This window comes from Oncorhynchus keta, chromosome 34 (genome assembly GCF_023373465.1).
Source record: "Oncorhynchus keta strain PuntledgeMale-10-30-2019 chromosome 34, Oket_V2, whole genome shotgun sequence".
NCBI classification, from domain to species: Eukaryota; Metazoa; Chordata; class Actinopteri; order Salmoniformes; family Salmonidae; genus Oncorhynchus; species Oncorhynchus keta.
The window spans coordinates 67936971-67956884 of NC_068454.1; the positions used below are offsets into that span (position 1 = coordinate 67936971).

Sequence of the window (19914 nt, forward strand, 5' to 3'; positions counted from 1 at the left end):
TGTAACTCGGGCAGTTGTTGTTGCCATCCTGTGCAGGTGTTACACGTGATCTGCCACTGCGAAAACTATCAGCTCTCTGTCCTGTCTCCCTGTAGTGCTGTCTTAGGTGTCTCACAGTACGGACATTGCAATTTATTGCCCTGGCCACATCTGCAGTCCTCAAGCCTTCTTGCAGCATTCCCAAAGCACGTTCACGCAGATGAGCAGGGACCCTGGCCATCTTTCTTTCGTGTTTTTCAGAGTTCGTAGAAAGTCCTCTTTAGTGTGCTAAGTTTTCATAACCGTGACCTAAATTGCCTACCGTCTGTAAGCTGTTAGTGTCTTAACGACCATTTCACAGGTGCATGTTCATTAATTGTTTATGGATCATTGAACAAACTTGGTAAACAGTGTTTACGATGGACACTTTACTATGAAGATCTGAAGTTATTTTGATTTTTATGAATGATCTTTGAAAGACAGGGTCCTGAAAAAGGGCCGTTTCTTTTTTTTCCTGAGTTTAGGCTCTACATTGGATGTGCTTTTTAGCCAAGGAAAAGTATGTTTTTAACCTTAAACCTTCCCTTATTGTATTCTGTTGATTAATGCTTTTGTATTTTGCATTTTTTTATTCCCGCTGTAAAGTATATTTAGATGCTGATGCACTTTAAACAACTTTGTTAAACTTGTGTTTCCAGAAGCAGACATTGATGCAGCACGTGCTGCGTTGTGACTTTGAGGCCTGTCGTCAGTACCTGGTCAACCTGGAGCAGGCTGTTCTCCTGGAGCAGAGTCCCCACGTTCTCCACTCCTTTCTGGGCCACCGCTGTGATGGCAACCGCAACATCCTCCACGCCTGTGTCTCAGTCTGCTTCCCCGTCAGCAACAAGGAGACCAAGGAGGAGGAAGGTAAACCACGGCTAGAGTGCTGGGTGGTGTATACAGCGAGATGAAACCTTGCAGATGGAATTCAACAAATGGAGTTAACTGGATTCCCTGTACTACCTGAAGCACAATATATTCCAATCTGAAATTTCTGTGAGGTTACACCAGCGTCAAGGCACAGTGTCAGTTTTGAGGCATCCTCTGTTATCTTTCATCTCCCATTTGACTTTCATTATTTCTTCATCTCACTGTGTGTGTATATGTGTGGTAACTGTTGGGCTGGTGTTTTCCAGAAGCTGAACGGTCTGAGAGGAATACGTTTGCAGAGAGACTGTCAGCAGTGGAGGCCATCGCCAATGCAATCTCTGTGGTGTCTAGCAACAGCTCTGGGAACAGGACGGGCTCTTCTAGCAGCAGAGGGTAACTAACTTATACAAGTTTAAGTTGACCATTTTCTTTCAGGCAACATGTTCATGATGAAAAACACTGAAGAACTGGATTATACTAACTGATTGTTCCATAATGCACAATAAGTGAAATAATTTTACTGAGCCTATTGGCTTTTTCTCCATTCGTAGAAACCCTATCAGGATGACACTTGAGACCAAGAACACTATCTTGGTGCCCATTTATGTCTACATGTCAGTCCTATTGTCTTTCCACCACTCATGTAACCTGTCAAGTGTGTTCTGTCTGACGCAGGCTGCGTCTGAGGGAGATGATGAGGCGCTCTCTGAGAGCAGCGGGGCTTGGTCGTCACGAGTCCGGCCCCTCCTCCAGCGACCACCAGGACCCCGTGTCCCCACCCATCGCCCCTCCCAGCTGGGTGCCTGACCCCCCTCCCATGGACCCAGACGGTGACATAGACTTCATCCTGGCCCCTGCAGTGGGATCTCTCACCACAGCCTCAACAGGGACCAGCCAGGGCCCCAGCACATCCACTATACCAGGTTAGATAAATATCTAGATGCAACCACACCTAGCTAGCTACTCCACCACTGTACCAGGTCAAATACCTAGCCTGTGTGGTACTAAATGTCACCTAATTCCCTGTTTAGAACACTACTTATGGCCAGAGCCTGTATATAAGGAATAGGGTTCCATTTGGAACTAACCAATGGCTAGCTACTTCCTCACTTTACCACCATACATGCTCATATGTGGAGTTAGTTGGGGTTACCCTATTGTTCTCCAACTCTCCCCAATGTCTCTGACCTGTTCCATCCTCCTGCCACAGGCCCCTCTGAGTCTTCGGTGGTGGAGTCTAAAGACCGCAAGGCCAACGCCCACCTCATCCTCAAACTGATGTGTGATAGCATGGTTCTCAGGCCACACCTCCGCGAGCTGCTCTCTGCCAAGTAAGACTCATTTGTTTTTTTCATCTTTCTTTAAAAAACTGCAGGAACGTTCCATTTTTTAAATGGTGTGATTGAGGGGGAGATTGAGAGTTGGGAAGCCAATGGGTCTGGGCAAGCTTTTTCATTTTATAACACCGTAATGCCTTGTTTCATTAAAATACTGAACTATTGCTCTCATTATTATTGATGTTTGCCCCCCCCCTCCTTTCTGTTGCTGTTCTAAAGAGTGTGTGTGTATTTGACAGGGATGCCCGTGGAATGACCCCGTTCATGCTGGCAGTAAGCGGGAGAGCTTACCCAGCTGCCATTACTGTTCTGGAGGCTGCGCAGAAAATGGCCAAGGGTACATCACTCACTGCACTGTTTATTTGTCTTTGGTTGAGAAAGAGGAGACTTTGGCAGTGCTACTAATGGATATGAATGCCTACATGTTGATGTAAAGACATAAGTCATTAATTTATACATGAAGTGATTATACATGTACTGTTTAATAAGGAGAGTATCATTTTTTTAATGGGGAGATGACTACCTAAACTTAATAACCTAATAAAAATCTATTTTAATGTTCTGTTGCAAAACCTGTTGTGTAGTGGGAGACCCCGGCATGACTGAGAAGGTGGATGCAGACTCTGTGTTCATGGAGATGATTTGTCCCACGGGGACCAACCCTGACGACTCTCCTCTCTATGTCCTCTGCTGCAACGACACGTGCAGCTTCACCTGGACAGGCGCTGAACACATCAACCAGGTGGGTGGGTCACTTGGCAGGACAATGCAACACGCACAACAAATGAGTCACCTGTTCACACTGATTTGCCTTTTCACAGATGGGAATCTTTGCTGACCATTTACTCTCTGTCCCATCTAGGATATCTTTGAGTGCCGGACCTGCGGCCTGTTGGAGTCACTCTGCTGCTGCACTGAGTGCGCCAGGGTGTGTCACAAAGGACACGACTGCAAGTATGTACTTCACTCTTCATCCTGCTGTTCGTGGATTTTATTACTTATATCCCGGTTTTATACTGTTGTAATGCATCACTGCATCTGATACAGGGGATTTGCACCAGGCCGTTAATGTCTTTCTCCCCAGACTCAAGAGGACCTCTCCCACTGCTTACTGTGACTGCTGGGAGAAGTGTAAGTGTAAGACGCTGATCGCTGGACAGAAAGCTGCTCGCCTGGACCTGCTGTACAGACTGCTCACCACCACTAACCTGGTCACCAGTCCAAACAGCCGGTAAACACACTGACTGACTATAGGCTGTATTTTGTGTTCAGTGTTAACATGTATTGCTTTTAAATCCAATGTTGGTTGTCTTCATTCAATCTGTAAGGTGTTTTTTCAGGGGCTTTTCTAATGTGTTTTTCCCCTGGCTGGCCAACAGGGGGGAGCATATCCTTCTGTTCCTGGTGCAGACTGTTGCTAGGCAGAGTGTGGAGCACTGCCAGTACCGGCCCCCTCGCATCAGAGAGGACAGGAACCGCAAGGCTGCCAATGCTGAAGGTGGGTGGAGGTTTACTACTGTTGTCAGGCCTGGTTTCACTTCAAGCAACACTGAAAATCTAGCATGATGGCTCAATGTTTATTTTCAGTCACATCAATTCTCTATTCTAAGAGACAATTCTAATAGTTTTTTAAAAATGTTGTCCTCCCTGTGTGTCAGACTCTGACATGCCGGACCATGACCTGGAACCTCCACGCTTCGCCCAGCTGGCCCTGGAGAGGGTGCTGCAGGACTGGAATGCTCTCAAGTCCATGATAATGTTTGGATCCCAGGAGAATAAAGACCCGTGAGTTCTCTAGCCCTGCCTGCCTTCACCAGCTCAGTGTCACTTCTCAAACCTCTTTGTCCATTCCTCCAACCTCTCTTTTATCCCGCCATCCCTCCTACCTCTTTGTCCATCCTTCCAACCAACCTCTTTGTCCATCCCTCCAATTTATACTTCAGCTGTCTAAAATAGTTACGGAAGCAAGCACACACATTTTCTTCCTGAAATGTACCTCATCGGATGAGCAGCTGTTTTACCAGTTACAAGTCCTCTTAGTAGTGTCACCTTTAACTCTGGTGTCCTGGTTGTGTGTTCCAGGCTGAGTGCCAGCAGCCGTATCGCCCATCTTCTTCCAGAGGAGCAGGTATACCTGAACCAGCAGAGTGGCACCATCCGCCTGGACTGCTTCACACACTGCCTCATCGTCAAGTGTGCCCCTGACATTACAGTAAGTCGGGTCAGTCTACCCCCCTTAAATTACTCAGAGCTTCAGGAGTCACCTACAAGGACGCACCACCCATCTTCTGTTGCAAGTCCTCTCTCTGGGTTGGATTCTCACACAGATTAAGCTTAGCCCTCCTATTTCATAGGAGAATTTAATTTGGGTCAGAGTAACTTGCCCAGAGGGTACACTACCTCCTATCTATGTGGTAAGTGCAACATTATCCCTCTAGGTGTAACTATGTGGAGTCAACCTTGAAGGTGGTCTGGTCTGTGTGTTAGCTAACCGTCTCTGAATCTTCTGTTGTCTCCTGTAGTTTATTGACACCCTACTGGGGACCTTGGTGAAGGAGCTGCAGAACAAGTACACTCCTGGCCGGAGAGAGGAGGCCATCGTCGTCACCAGGAGGTTCTTGCGCTCTGTGGCCAGGGTGTTTGTTATCCTCAGCGTCGAGATGGCTTCATCCAAAAAGAAAAAGTATGAGTACCAAATCCAGATTGATCTGCATTTTCCTGTTGTACAGGGCTGGGGAGTGGGGAGCAGTACAAGACAAATCAAATATGTTTAAATCTACTAAAGGGCTAGTCCAGTACTTTAAAATCACCTAAACTAAAGGACTGGACTAGCCCTTTAGTGGATTTAAACAGATTTTATTTGTCTTGTACTGCTCCCCACTCCTAGGTGAATATAAACATAGCAGCAAGGACTGATTTGATACTTCCAGTTGACATCTAATCTCTTTTCTCGTTGTTTCTTCCAGTAACTTCATCCCCCAGCCCATTGGGAAGTGCAGGCGTGTGTTCCAGGCCCTGCTGCCCTATGCGGTGGAGGAGCTGTGCAACGTGGCGGAGTCCCTCATCGTGCCTGTGAGGATGGGCATCGCCCGGCCCACCGCCCCCTTCACCCTGGCCAGCACCAGCATCGACGCTGTGCAGGGCAGCGAGGAACTCTTCTCTGTGGAACCCTTGCCACCGAGACCCTCCCCAGACCAGTCCAGCAAGTGAGTGGTTTTACTCTGCATTCGCACAGACAGACATGCAGACTGTGTTCCCCAGCTCTGTTGATTTGGAGGTCTTTGTGACCTTCCTCTGGGAAAATATAATCTAGGGAAGTACAAGTGTATATGTATAAATTGGATTAAAGTGGCTTGGATTTAAACATTGGCGTTAACTCAAATGGTCTTGTTTGCCCGTGTGTGTCAGTTCTAGTCAGACTGCATCGTCCTACATCATTAGGAACCCCCAGCCTCGCCGCAGCAGCCAGTCCCAGCCGGTCAGAGGGAGAGATGAGGAGCAGGATGATATTGTGTCTGCTGATGTTGAAGAGGTGAAGAGTCTCACTAGAAAAGGAACATCAATGGGGGGGAAGAGGGGAGAGAGAGATCAAAGTGTTGGGTGTAATCATGGTTGCTGTCAATTTAATAAAAATGTCATGTTTACTTCTGACATTGATTGAATTGAAATAGAATTGGACCCAACACTTGATGACATTTGCTTTCTCGGTACTGATTCCCAACTGTCTACCTCTGTTGTGGCAGGTGGAGGTTGTCGAGGGCGTTGCCGGGGAGGAGGATCACCATGAAGACCCGGAGGAACATGGAGAACAGGGAGAGGAGAACACTGAGGCAGAGGGACAGCATGATGAACATGATGAGGATGGTGAGAACCTAGACTGGACTGACTCCTTTTTTTTCTACCACTAATGTGGTAGAATTTTACAACCTTTCTACTAATTATTGACAGTGATGATGCTGATGGTGGTTGAAGAGGGTTATGTCCTTTCCTCTCCAGGAAGTGACATGGAGTTGGATCTGCTGGCTGCCGCAGAGACTGAGAGCGACAGCGAGAGTAACCATAGCAACCAGGACAATGCCAGCGGGCGGAGGAGTGTTGTCACCGCAGCAACTGCTGGCTCCGAAGCAGGTATTATAATTCCCACCATTATCTTTTGTATTCACATTTTAGTTTAAGTCCTTGTCATTTTAATTACATTTAAATCCCTGGTTTATTCTCTTCTGTCATGTGGCCACTGGCCAGCCAGCCAGCCATCTAAATGACCTCATTTAACGATCCTACCTGAGTTCTTGAGACTGCTAAATGGAAATCGCTTTCTGCCTCACCGCCCTCTTTAATATTCAGTTTGCTGTTCAGGCGGACTAACTATTTTTCTGTATCATTATCACCAGTTTTGACTGGCCGTCACACCAGCTAGTTAAAGGGAAGAGGCCCTATTTTTTTATTTATTTTATCTTTTAGGTCACATTGTTCTTACCACTATTGACAACATGGCTTAAGACTGCAGGCCAACTAGTCTACTACTAGGGTTCATTACTCAATGTATTTCATTTGCAGGATGTAGAATATTTTCAAAATGCTGGTATGGGCTCCTTTTTACTACAATGCATAATATGTCAGGGCTAAAGTGACATGTGAGGTGCACACACAGTTTATCCTAAGGAGTTCACCCAGCATTGCCCTCCATCTCACATATCACCATGGTTCTCATCATCTAATAATATCTTACTCCCAACTGTCTTGTTGATGTTTCTTCCTGAATAACAATCTATTCACTTTCTTTAGACTTGCTAGCTGGTGTGGGGTTTCTCCCTTGTGTCCATCTACATTTTGCCTTTGATTCTTTGTTTGTGGTTGTAATTGCTTTTGATATGGAAAAGTCTGGAAATATTTATAATTATGGTGTATTTTCCCGTCAGACACTACTAAGATCACTCAATAAGACCAACAATAGAAATAAAAAACCTATGATGGGCCCAGTTTCAGTGATCGATCTGGATTTAGCCCATCAGATGGGATTAAATGCATAGCTGGAAACAGAATGAATAGAACAGGAGTCCCAATTAAAGCCAATAATTCTGTTATATTTTTATGCGTTTATTCCTGTGCAATAGGCGAAATACCTTTCTAAAAACGGCACCCTGGTGAAACTGGTACTTTAGCCTAATTTGAACAACAAGAAGCAGCGTTGTTTAAGCTGAGTTGAGCTGCTCAATATAACATGGCAGTGGTGTGGAACACTAACCTGCACTCCTGCTACCTGGCAAGGTGAGCAGCCACTCACACTCATCTCTCCTCTATTTCCCCATCTCTCCCTAATCCCCCTTCGTCTTCCCATCCCTCTCCACCAAGGTGCCAGCAGTGTCCCTGCCTTCTTTTCAGAGGACGACTCCCAGTCCAACGACTCAAGCGACTCGGACAGCAGCAGCAGCCAGAGTGACGACGTGGACCAGGAGACCTTTCTATTGGATGAGCCCTTGGAGAGGACCACCACTGCCTCGCACGTCAACAGTGCTGCCCAGGCGCCACGCTCCATGCAGTGGGCTGTACGAAACACCCCCAACCAGAGAGTCACGGGCAGCGCCCCCTCCAGCTCCTCCACCCCCGCTGGTCAGCACTAAAACTACTACACACACAATCTAGGCTGTACGCATCAGCACTCTCATATTGACACATCTGAGATGGACTGCATTTAGGACAGTCTTGTATTGATTTTTTGTATGTATTTTGTCTGTCATTCTATCGCAAGAGAATATTGGACTGAGTCAGTGGGACATTTTTGGTGTTATGTTTTGCTGGGGACTATGTTGGTGAGGTCTGTCTGTGCTGACGCTCATGTCTCTGTGCCCAGCAGCGAGCTCCACCGGTCTGATCTACATCGACCCGTCCAACCTGCGGCGCAGCAGTGCCATCAGCACCAGTGCGGCCGCTGCGGCTGCAGCTCTGGAGGCCTCCAACTCGTCCAGCTACCTGACGTCAGCCTCCAGCTTAGCCCGGGCCTACAGCATCGTCATCAGACAGATCTCTGACCTGATGAGCCTCATCCCCAAGTACAACCACCTAGTCTATTCCCAGTACCCTGCTGCAGTCAAACTCACCTACCAGGACGCTGTCAACCTGCAGGTGACACAGACCCACACACAGATCACATTGCATTATGTTACCTACCAATGGTCACATGTTAGTGTCAACAAAGTGGTTCTGGAAGTATTTTATAGGATAATTAGTCTGTCCACACCTTTCTGAAAAAAGTGACTAACTGTTTTGTGGAGATGCAAATTTGATTGACTTTTACACTACACAAGTGTTGTTGACGTTCTGACCACCAGAACTTTGTTGAGGACAAGCTGATCCCTACGTGGAACTGGATGGTGTCCATCATGGACTCTACAGAGGCTCAGCTGCGTTACGGCTCGGCCCTGTCCTCAGCAGGCGACCCCGGACACCCATCCCACCCCCTCCACGCCTCGCAGCACTCTGCCCGCAGGGAGCGCATGACCGCCCGCGAGGAAGCCAGCCTCCGCACCTTGGAGGGACGGAGGTCTGGGTAAAATAAGTGTAACCCAAAATAGTAGAATGTGTTATTGGCAATCAGCAGTGTTTCATAGGCCCACACTAGTTTGCAATTGTTTGTGGATTATATTTCATGTCGCTGATGTGTGTTCCTTCCTCCCAGGCGTGCGGCAACTCTGCTGACAGTGCGTCAGGGGATGATGTCAGCGCGGGGTGACTTCCTGAACTACGCCCTGTCTCTGATGCGTTCCCATAATGACGAGCACTCTGACGTTCTGCCTGTGCTGGATGTGTGTTCTCTCAAACACGTGGCCTACGTCTTCCAGGCCCTCATCTACTGGATCAAAGCCATGAACCAGCAGACAACTCTGGACACAACACAGATGGACCGCAAGAGGTACTGACTTCCCTGGAATGGATGGACATGTTTACACTGACTCTTTCTCGACTATTTTCTCCATTCCTACATGGTTCCTCACCTCTGACCTTGGCTTCTTCTGCAATGCTTTTTGAGAAGGAAGCGAGGACGTGGGGAATCAAGGAAAGCCTAATTGAGAAGGAGCCACTGACTCCCCATAGAAAATGACCAGCATGTCAAATATTCAGTGTGATTTAACTCTAATCGTTTACCCCACAGGAGCCGAGAGATTCTGGAACTGGGACTGGACAATGAAGATTCTGAACATGAGAATGACGAGGACACCAATCAAAGTAAGTTAATTGAATTATGAATGATATGCTTTGATATTTGTGTGTTCTGTTTGAAGTTTTCTCATACAGGTGTCTTAACCTATTATTTTTCACCTCAGTTTGATAGCCATTTTAAGAGTGAGTTACTAGTCCATTGACATGTGGAGCACTGTTAGGTTGTTTTCTGGTATTGGAAAGCAGACAAGCCAGAAGAAAGGCAGTTAGGCAGAAACGAGGCAAAAAGAAGAGGGCAGCTCCCAAAGGTACAGTTAAGTTCAGATTAGACAAACAGTTTTGCCCTTTTTGAGTCACTTAAATCTGACAAACGACACTTAAACTGTTTGCTCAATCAGCCACCTTTAGTCACTGTTAGTGAAGTGCTGTGAAAGTATTTACCCCTTATAATTTTCTCTACTTCTGCATATTTTTGATACTGAATTGTCAGATCTTCAACCCCAAAAAAAGTAATTGCCCCCTTACACTGAATAACTGGTCGTGCCACCATTAGCTGTAATGACTCCAACCAAACGCTTCTGTAGTTGTTGATCAGTCTCATGTCACTGTGGAGGAATTTTGGCCCACTCTTCCATGCAGAACTGCTTTAACTGCGATATTTGTGGGTTTTCAAGCATGAACTGCTAAGTCCTGCCACCACAACTCAATTGGAATTAGGTCTGGACTTATTAGACCAGGTATTCCCAAACTGGGGTACGCGAAATGCCGTCAGGGGTACGCCAAATAAAAGTGATTTCACATTTTCAAACGGTGCATTTTAATTTACCAACGGGGCTAAACATCTGGGTGAGGTTTTTAGTAGCCTCGTTTCACAGCTAAAAATGGAATGAAACCAAGTAGTGTTCAGCGAAATAACGACACAATCTCAAATACAGGTAGCCTAGTCAAATAATTAACATCCAATCACATTAACTTGTGTAGCGGAACCCCGTTCTACTAGCAGACCCCCCCCCCCCGCAACAGCCAGTGAAAGTGCAGGGCGCCAAATTCAAAACAACGAATCACATAATTAAAATTCCCCAAGTTTGCAAGTATTTTACACTATTTTAAAGATAAAATTCTCGTTAATCCAGCCAGTGTCTGATTTCAAAAAGGATTTACAACGAAAGCACCACAAACGATTGTTAGGTCACCACCAAGCCACAGAAAAACACAGCCATTTTTCCAGCCAAAGAGAGGAGTCACAAAAAGCAGAAATAGAGAATTAATCACTGACCTTTGATTTTCATCAGATGACACTCATAGGACTTCATGTTACATAATAATGTATGTTTTGTTTGATAAAGTTCATATTTATATAAAAAAATCTGAGTTTACATTGGCGCATTACGTTCAGTAGTTCTAAAACATGCAGTGATTGTGCAGAGAGCCACATCAAATTACAGAAATACTCATAATAAAGATACGACTATTATACATGGAACCTTAGATAAACTTCTCCTTAAGGCAATCGCTGTGTCAGATTTAAAAAAAACTTTACGGAGAAAGCAAACCATGCAATAATCTGAGTACAGTCTTTAGACAACAAAGCAGCCAAAAAGATACCCGCCATATTGGGTAGACAACATTTCTCAGAAATAGCATTTTAAATATTCACTAACCTTTGATCTTCATCAGAATGCACTCTCAGGAATCCCAGTTCCACCATAAATGTTTGATAATGTCCATCAGTTATGTCCCCAAATATCTTATTGTTTTAGGGCGTTTGGTAAGCAAATCCAAAAGCGCGTTCAGGTCGCGCAGAACGTCGGACAAAAAGTTCAAAATGTTCCGTTACAGCCCGTAGAAACATGCCAAACTAAGTATGGAATCAATCTTTAGGATGTTTTTGACATAACTTCATTAATATTCCTTCCGTTCCTTTGTCTGTACAAATGAAGTGGAACGTAGCTACCTTTCGCGTGAGCGCGCCAGACCGAGGCTGTGGCACTCTGCCAGAACACTCACTCAAAGAGCTCTTATGAGCCTCTCCTTTAGAGTAGAATCCTCAAAACAGTTTGTAAATATTGTTGACATCTAGTGGAAGCCTTTGGAAGTGAAACACAACTCATATCCCACTATTTTCAATGGGGGTGAGTTGAAAACCTACAAACTTCAGATTTCCCATTTCCTGGTTGGATTTCTTCTCAGGTGTTTGCCTGCCATATGAGTTATGTTATACTCAGACATTATTCAACCAGTTTTAGAAACTCCAGTGTTTTCTATCCAAATTTACTAATTATATGCATATTCTAGCTTTTACGGTTGGGTAGCAGGCAGCTTAATTTGGGCACGTTTTTCATCCAAGCTACCCAATACTGCCCCCTACCCCAAAGAAATTAAGGGCCAGTAGGAGGTACCCTTTCCTCTGGTCTAAAAAAATAAAATATCCCAATGCCCGAGGGCACAGTGATTGTGGACATTTCCCTGTGTAGGGTGCTGTCTTTCAGGATGGGAAGTTAAACGGATGTCCTGACTCTGTGGTCACTAAAGATCCCATGGCACTTATCGTAAGAGTAGGGGTGTCATGTAGCAACAGCACGTCACTAGAACGCAAAGTATGTTGTCGAGCGCTGAAACCTGAACTAAAGACCTCAGTTTAAAATCAGACTGTTTTTATATACTTTTATTTTATTTTTGAGCCTGCGGCTCTGTTGGGCTACATTTTTGTGAGCGCCGCTATATCTCCTGGGATCCTGCCAGATTCCGTGTAGGGGGAGAGACGCGAAGCCTAGCTGGCTCGGCGGACTCAAATAGAGGCCCCCGTTGAAAGTTTCCAGCGTTGCAGGAGCTGGAGCTTTACTTTGCTTTGTTCCGGGACAATGTGGGCCGCGCTGACTTTCAATGTAGCAACTGCTTGCTTGCGGAGGACTACAGGAGCGAAGTAGCTACTCTCAGCAAACAAGTAGCAAACTTACATACGCTACTGGAGAACCCACGGCCACCTACTTTTTCCTTCCTCCCCAGTAGCTGGACGCCGCTCTGGTCTGGTGGAAGTTTTGCTGCCGTGTCGGCTCTCCACAGCTGGTGTCAGGCAGGGTTCCATCCCAGAAGGGGTCTCCCCCTTCCCTGGAGAACAGAGCTGATCTCAACCCAACCAACCAGCCATGGAGGTACAACACTCGGCGTGGAAGTCGAAGAAGGCGTCCTCTGGCAACGAGGGTCTCCATGGAGATGTTGAATCCGGAACTGACACGGACCAAAAACAGCCTTGCCGCCCTGGATCCAGAGGTTCCAGCACCTTGGTCCTTGGTGGCTTTTCAATCAAGATCGAATCCGGAGGTACCTGCGTCTTCGTCCTCGGTTCTGTCTCACTCCCCGGTGGCTTCTACCTCGGGTTCAGATCCTCGGAGCTCCCAACCTCTCCAGACCGTGAGGCTGCCTTAGAAACCGGCCCATTCAACATCACCAGCTGTCATCATAGGCAGCTTCATGGTGAGAAACATCTGTCTCCAAGGCAAAAACCCTGTGCACGAGTACAGGACATAAGGCTGCTTCTGTCTGTTGTACCACAGATGCCCAGAGCTGACACTGTCGTAGTCCATGTGGGGTCAAACATCATCAGGAGGGCTAGCTCTGAACATTTAAAAAAAGTATTTTAAAGAACTGATTTTAGCATTAAAAGACTCCCAAAAACGGCCAATCATTTCAGGTCTAGTACCATCCTTGGGCCGCAGGTGTGAAAGATTCAGCAGACTGCTGGCAATACACACATGGCTAAAAGACTACTGTAGCTTTGCTGGAGTGAATTTTATAGATAACTTTGACACCTTCTGGAAGCAGGAGATACTCTCAGGAATGACTGAGTCCATCCAAATCATCTTGGCTCCTGGACAATGACTGGTAAATGAACCAAGACCAGCTCAGTTAATCCCTACCATTGTGACAATGAATCGTCATAATGCTGCATCAAGTGTATATGATCTTAATGGCATTGGCTAACAATGTAAGTAATTTATGTACCCCTAATTGTCCCAAATACATCTGTTTATCCTACAGCTATTGTAAGCGGTCACCATGAGCCTGTAACCAGAGTTCCACTGTTAGCACTGAGGCGGTGTGCAATAATAGGAAGACCACTTTATGCAGCTCACCCTGCACTCTCCGCTCCAATGTAAATAACTTGAGTAAGTCTACCTCGACAAGCTTCTCAGTAAAGCATTAAAAACAACATAGGAAAGTGCTAATAAAATAGTCCATATTAACATATGCAGCCTAAGAAACATGGTCCATGAAGTCAATGATGTGCTTGTAACAGATTACATTTCATATTCTCTCTGAAACTCACTTCGATAATAATTTGATACAGCGGTAGCAATACATGGTTATAACATCTACCGAAAAGCCCATGGAGGCCATGTTGCCATCTATATTCAGAACCACATTCCTGTAAAGCTTAGATGATTTAATATTAAATAATGTTGAAGTAATATGGCTACAGGTTCATCTGCCTCACCTAAAGCCCATTATTGTGGGAAGCTTGTATAGATCACCAAGTGCTAAGTCAGTATCTGGATAATATGTGTGAAATGCTTGATAATATATGTGATATCAACAGAGAAGTATATTTTCTGGGTGATTTTTAAATATTGACTTGCTATCATCAAGCTGCCCACTCAGGAAAAAACCTTGAACTCTAACAAGTGCCTGCAACCTGGATCAGGTTGTCAGGCAACCTACCAGGGTAGTTACTAACAGTACAGGAATTAAATCATCGTATTGATCACGTCTTTACTAACGCTGCAGATTTGTGCTTTAAAGTAGTATCCAAATCCATACAATGTAGTGATCACAATATAATAGCAATATCTATGAAAACCAAAGTTCCAAAGGCTGGGCCTAATATAGTGTATGAGTTCATACAGTAAGTTTTGTTGATGTAAAGAATATTTGCTGGTCTGTGGTGTGTAATGAGGAGCAATCAGACGCTGCACTTGACACGTTTATGAAACTACTTATTCCAGTTACGAATAAACACGCATCCATTAAGAAAATTACTGTAAAACTGTTAAATCCCCTTGGATTGATGAGGAATTGAAAAATTGTATGGTTGAGAGGGATGAGGCAAAAGGTATGGCGAAGTCTGGCAGTCCAACTGATTGGCAAACGTACTGCAAATTAAGAAAATGTGACTAAACTAAATAAAAATTAAACTACACTATGAAACAAATAAAGAATGTTAGTAAAAAGCTTTGGGGCAACTTAAATTACATTTTGGGAAAAAAAGCCAACTCTGCTCCTTCAGTCATTGAATCAGACGACTCCATCACAAAGTCCACTGATATTGCAAACTACTTTAATGACTTTTTCATTGGCAAGATAAGCAAACTTGGGGATGACATGCCAGCAACAAACACTGACACTACACAAGTATATCGGACCAAATTATGAAGGACAACAGTTATTTTGAATACTGTAAAGTCAGTGTGTAAGAGGTGAGAATTGTCTATCAACAATAACAAGCCACCAGGGTCTGACAATCTGGATGGAAAATTACTGAGGATAATAGCAGATGATAATTGCAACTCCTACTTGACACATCTTTTAAATTTAAGCCTACTAGAGAGCGTGTGCCCTCAGGCCTGGAGAGAAGCTAAAGTCATTCCGCAACCCAAGAATAGTACTGGCTCAAATAGCCAACGAATCAGCCTGTTACCAACCCTTAGTAAACTTCTGGAAAAAATGGTGTTTGACCAGATACAATGCTATTTCACAGTCAACAAATTGACAACATAATTTCAGCATGCTTATAGGGAAGGACCGTCAATAAGCACAGCACTTAAACAAATTACTGATTGGCTGAGAGAAATTGATAAAATGATTGTGGGGGCTGTCTTGTTAGACTACAGTGCAGCTTTTGACATTATCGATCATAGTCTGCTGTCAGGAAAACTTGTATTATGGCTTTACACCCCCTGCTATATTGTGGATAAAGAGTTACCTGTCAAACAGAACAGAGGGTGTTCTTTAATGGAAGCCTCTCAAATATAAACCAGTTAGAATCAGGAAATCCCCAGGGTAGCTGTTTAGGCCCGTTGTTTTTATTCAATATTTACTAACGACATGCCACTGACTGAGTAAAGCCAGTGTGTCTATGTATCCAGATGACTCAACACTATACACGTCAGCTACTACAGCAACTGAAATGACTGCAACGCTCAAAGAGCTGCAGTTAGTTTGAGTGGGTGGCAAGGAATAAGTTGGCCATAAATATTTCTAAAAGCATTGTATTTGGGGGAAAAAACACTCACTAAACCCTAATTCTCAACCAAATCTTGTAATAATGTGGATATTGAGCAAGTTGAGATGACTAAACTGCTTGGAGTAACCCTAGATTGTAAACTGTCATGGTCAAAACATATTGATGCAGTAGTAGCTAAGATGGAGAGAAGTCTGTCTATAATAAAGTGATGCTCTGCCTTAACAACACTCAACAAGGCAGGTCCTACAGGCCCTAGTTGTGTCGCACCTTGACTACTGTTCAGTCGTGTGGTCAGGTGCCACAAAAAAGGACTTAGGAAAATTGGTTCAAAACAGGGCAGCACGGCTTTCCCTTGGATGTACACAGAGCTAATATTAATAATATGCATATCAATCTCTCCTGGCTGAAAGTGGAGGAGAGATGACTTCATCACTACTTTTATTTATGAGCTGCCTGTCTAAACTACTGGCACACAGCTTGGACACCCATGCATACCCCACAAGACATGCCACAAGAGGGCCCTTCACAGTCCAAGTCAAGAACAGACTATGGGAGGCACACAGTACTATATAGAGCCATGACTATATAGAGCCATGACTTTTTTTTTTTTTATAGCCATGACACAAAAAAAAACTGATTTAAAAATAATAATAAAAAACATCTTATGGAACAGCAGGGACTGTGAAGAAACACAAACATTGGCACAGACACATGCATATATATATATCTATATATATATATATCTATATATATATCTATATATATATATCTATATATATATCACGCACTATACATACACATGGATTTAGTACTGTAGATATGTTGTAGGGGCCTGAGGGCACACAGTGTGTTGTGAAATCTGAATGTATTGTATGTTTTTACATTTGTTTAAACTGCCTTAATTTTGCTGGACCCCAGGAAGAGTAGCTGCTGCTTTGGCACTATTCCCCAGGTCGTTGTTGTAAATGAGAATGTGTTTTCAGTCAACTTACCTGGTAAAATAAGGGTTCAATAAACATGCTTGACCATTGGTTAAAGTTCTTATTGTGGAATGCAGTGTCTGGTTTTCGGCAGGCATAATGGGACCCATGTCATCCAAAAAGGTGTTATACTTTTGACTCATGTGTCAATGGAAATTGAATTCTTCAGGTGCTTTTTGGTAAACGTGATACAACTTTTTGGATGAGATGGGTCCCATTATGTCTGCCGAAAACCAAACACTGCATTCCACAGTAAGAAACCACAAGCACGGTGGTGGTAATGTGACGGTTTGGGGATGCTTTGCTGCCTCAGGACCTGAATGACTTGCCTTAATAGAGCAGAATTCACAGTTCCTTCTATCAGAATTCTACAGGAGAATGTCAGGCCATCCGTCTGAGTTGAAGCTGAAGCGCATCTGGGTCATGCAGCAAGAAAATGATCCAATAATACACAATTCTACATAAATGGTTAAAGTGACACATTTTAAGTTTTGGAATGGACTAGTCAAAGTCCAGACCTCATCCTAATTGAGACGACGTTGTGGTAGGACTTGAACTGAGCAGTTCGTGAAGCCAGAAATGTTGCTGAGCTAAAGCAGTTCTACATGCAAGAATGGGCCAAAATTCATCCACAGCTTTGAGCAACTCAACAACTACAGGAAGCATTTGGTTGCTGTCATTGCAGCTAAAGGTGGCACAACCAGTTATTGAGTATAAGGGGCAATTCCTTTTTCACACAGGGGAATTGGGTGTTGCATCACTTTGTTAATTAAATAAATAAAATAAGTATACATTTTGGTTATTTGTAAACTCAGGTTCTCTTTATCTAATATTATGTTTTAGTTCAAGTTCTGATGATCCTAGAGTGTGGCTCTCTTTAATTTTCAAGTTTTCTACTCCGCTAGCTAGCACCTCGCCTAAATAGGTGTGTTTTTTTTGCTTCTTCTAGAAAGCTCTAACATTCAGTAGCAAAAATAGAGAAAATCAGAAAGGGGGCAAATACTTTAACATGTCACTGTAGGTCATGGCTCTCCATACCTGTTCATGGAGAGCTACCCTCCTAGGTTTTCATTCCAACCCCAGTTTTAAGTAACCTGATTTCAGATTATCAACCAGCTAATTATTGGAATCAGGTGCGTGTGATTACAGTTGCCGTGAACCTACAGGACGGTAGCTCTCCAGGAACTGGGTTGAAGAGCCCTGATGTAGGTGATAGTTCAAACAACTGCCTATGTACAGTTGTTTTTTGGCCAGTCTTTCCCAGTGGTCTTTTGCAGTGTGGACAAATGCAGGGAAGTAGTGCTGACCTCTCTCCCTCTCAGGCTCCACGCTCCAGGATAAGGAGGATGACCCAGTCCCTGCTGAGACGGGGCAGAACCACCCGTTCTTCCGGCGCTCTGACTCCATGACCTTCCTGGGCTGTATCCCCCCCAACCCCTTCGAGGTCCCCCTGGCTGAGGCCATCCCCCTGGCAGACCAGCCTCACCTCCTGCAGGTTAGTGCATTTCTTTCATTTGCACTGACCAGTATAAGTCGTTATCAATAAAACGTTACAATAGAGTGCAGAGCATTTGGAACTACACCGTTCTGATTATTCCACGTTTAGCTCTATCAGAGTTAAACAACAAGTAACTGCATGTTTTTCATGATCAGTAAACATCAATTGATCATGAATTTTCAGATGCATGAGGGTAACCTATCATTTGGCATCTAGCTAGCTAAACAAACTATGTAACTTAGCTTGCTTCGTCAGAGGTTAGGCTTTTGGAAAGAGCTTGACATTAGCAAGTCCTCGTCAAATTATCATTTGGACTACTATAATCACGTCTAGATGCCAAGCAAATTTAACAATATTTGGATATAGACTTCTAGTTTATCCCCTGAAAGTTAGCTTGTTAACTAGCCATATTGATGTCATCTGTTATTGGCTAGCCAATTTGACGTGGTCCATTAATCATGTTTGTCAGCAGCAATTGTGATTTAAACACCCAATTGTTTTTTAAAGGGTTTATGTTAGTTAACTTCACTAAGTAGGTCTGTTGGTTGGAGAGAGGAAAAAGTACATAAGATCTACTTAGCACTATGTTTAGCCAACTGTACAACGTTTCTACCGGTAGCTTGCAAAGTAAACGTCATTATCAGCTAACAATAGGCTTACACTGGGAAATGTGGCCTTCTGCTGCTTGACAGGCAGAGCCCACAGAGGATGGGGAAATGAACCTAAACCTCTCATATTTATCAGGTATAGTTAGTTTACTTTTCACTCAAATATCTAACTAAAGGTTGAGAGACGTCAGGGTAGCCTCAACATATCTGAAATTACATGGCCAATTTATGTTTACTGATCATGACAAGCATGGATACTTGTTGTTTAACTGATAGAGCTAAATGTGGAATAATCTGAACTGTGTAGTTCTGACTATGCTCTTCATGAGGTTAAGATATTACAACAAAGTAGTTTTAACATTTATTTAACAACCCCTTAAACAGATTTTAGTTGTCAATGGTTTTAGTGGCACTGGGGGTCTCCTTGGCCCCCCAGCAGGCAAATCTAAAACTCTGCACTTTATTGTGACATTTTATTGATAACTATCCGAGGGAAATTGAATTAAAGTGACATGTGCAGGTGAAGTCCTAACGGGCTCACCAAACAGCCTCTTCTGTATAATCCTTAATGCAGTGGAATTGATGCAGACCGTAATTATGTTAAATCACAGCTATAGAGCTTATTTGCCTACTTATACCTTTATGGGGCAAGCAGTGCAATATACACTTGAAGTCAATAAATCCACTACTACCAATACGCTGTTCATCTCTGTCTTTAGTTTGTTACAATAATGACACTGCAACTTATTTTTTAATTTTTCTACCTCCCAGCCCAATGCAAGGAAGGAGGATCTGTTTGGCCGTCCTAGTCAGGGCCTGTACTCGTCCTCGTACACAGCAAGCAAAGGCCTGGCCGAGTCCACCCTGGACCGCAGCTGCATGGAGGTTAACATGGGCTCCTCTCAGGTATACATAACACACTGCGCGCCCTGACAACACACCAGCTCTAATACGCTTATCATGCATCCTTCCTTTATCCCTCATCCCTTCAATCAACATGCATCCTTCCCTCCTTTCTTGAAGGAATCACTGGTCTAACATGGCTGGATTGGTGAAAGCAATGGAAACTGGAAAGCTTGCCAAAGCCAATCCATGTTAGATCGGTGATTAGTACTTCATGGAAGAAAAAACAGGAGAGATTCATCAAATTATGGGAGCAGAGCCACAGTCTTCACAGTACATTTCCATCATAATAAAAAAC

At 44.1% G+C, this 19914-nt stretch overlaps 1 protein-coding gene across 13 annotated transcripts in view; it reads left to right on the plus strand.

Moving 5' to 3' along the window:
- Positions 1 to 19914, plus strand: part of LOC118367633 (E3 ubiquitin-protein ligase UBR5) — a 42598-nt gene that overhangs the window by 15351 nt on the left and 7333 nt on the right. For 5 of the 13 annotated variants that reach the window (XM_052494545.1, XM_052494540.1, XM_052494546.1 and 2 more), the window contains exons 20-43: positions 678 to 888; positions 1158 to 1284; positions 1567 to 1814; positions 2102 to 2222; positions 2468 to 2565; positions 2813 to 2970; positions 3091 to 3182; positions 3313 to 3459; positions 3608 to 3726; positions 3887 to 4013; positions 4311 to 4440; positions 4751 to 4911; positions 5195 to 5434; positions 5637 to 5760; positions 5972 to 6092; positions 6225 to 6356; positions 7581 to 7838; positions 8080 to 8351; positions 8558 to 8775; positions 8905 to 9138; positions 9379 to 9452; positions 9608 to 9694; positions 17930 to 18102; positions 19485 to 19619. In XM_052494545.1, coding sequence (XP_052350505.1) covers positions 678 to 888; positions 1158 to 1284; positions 1567 to 1814; positions 2102 to 2222; positions 2468 to 2565; positions 2813 to 2970; positions 3091 to 3182; positions 3313 to 3459; positions 3608 to 3726; positions 3887 to 4013; positions 4311 to 4440; positions 4751 to 4911; positions 5195 to 5434; positions 5637 to 5760; positions 5972 to 6092; positions 6225 to 6356; positions 7581 to 7838; positions 8080 to 8351; positions 8558 to 8775; positions 8905 to 9138; positions 9379 to 9452; positions 9608 to 9694; positions 17930 to 18102; positions 19485 to 19619 — 3807 coding nt within the window. The remainder of the gene's footprint in view (positions 1 to 677; positions 889 to 1157; positions 1285 to 1566; positions 1815 to 2101; positions 2223 to 2467; positions 2566 to 2812; positions 2971 to 3090; positions 3183 to 3312; positions 3460 to 3607; positions 3727 to 3886; positions 4014 to 4310; positions 4441 to 4750; positions 4912 to 5194; positions 5435 to 5636; positions 5761 to 5971; positions 6093 to 6224; positions 6357 to 7580; positions 7839 to 8079; positions 8352 to 8557; positions 8776 to 8904; positions 9139 to 9378; positions 9453 to 9607; positions 9695 to 17929; positions 18103 to 19484; positions 19620 to 19914) is intronic. The other 8 variants (XM_052494551.1, XM_052494552.1, XM_052494553.1 and 5 more) reach the window with 6 other exon arrangements.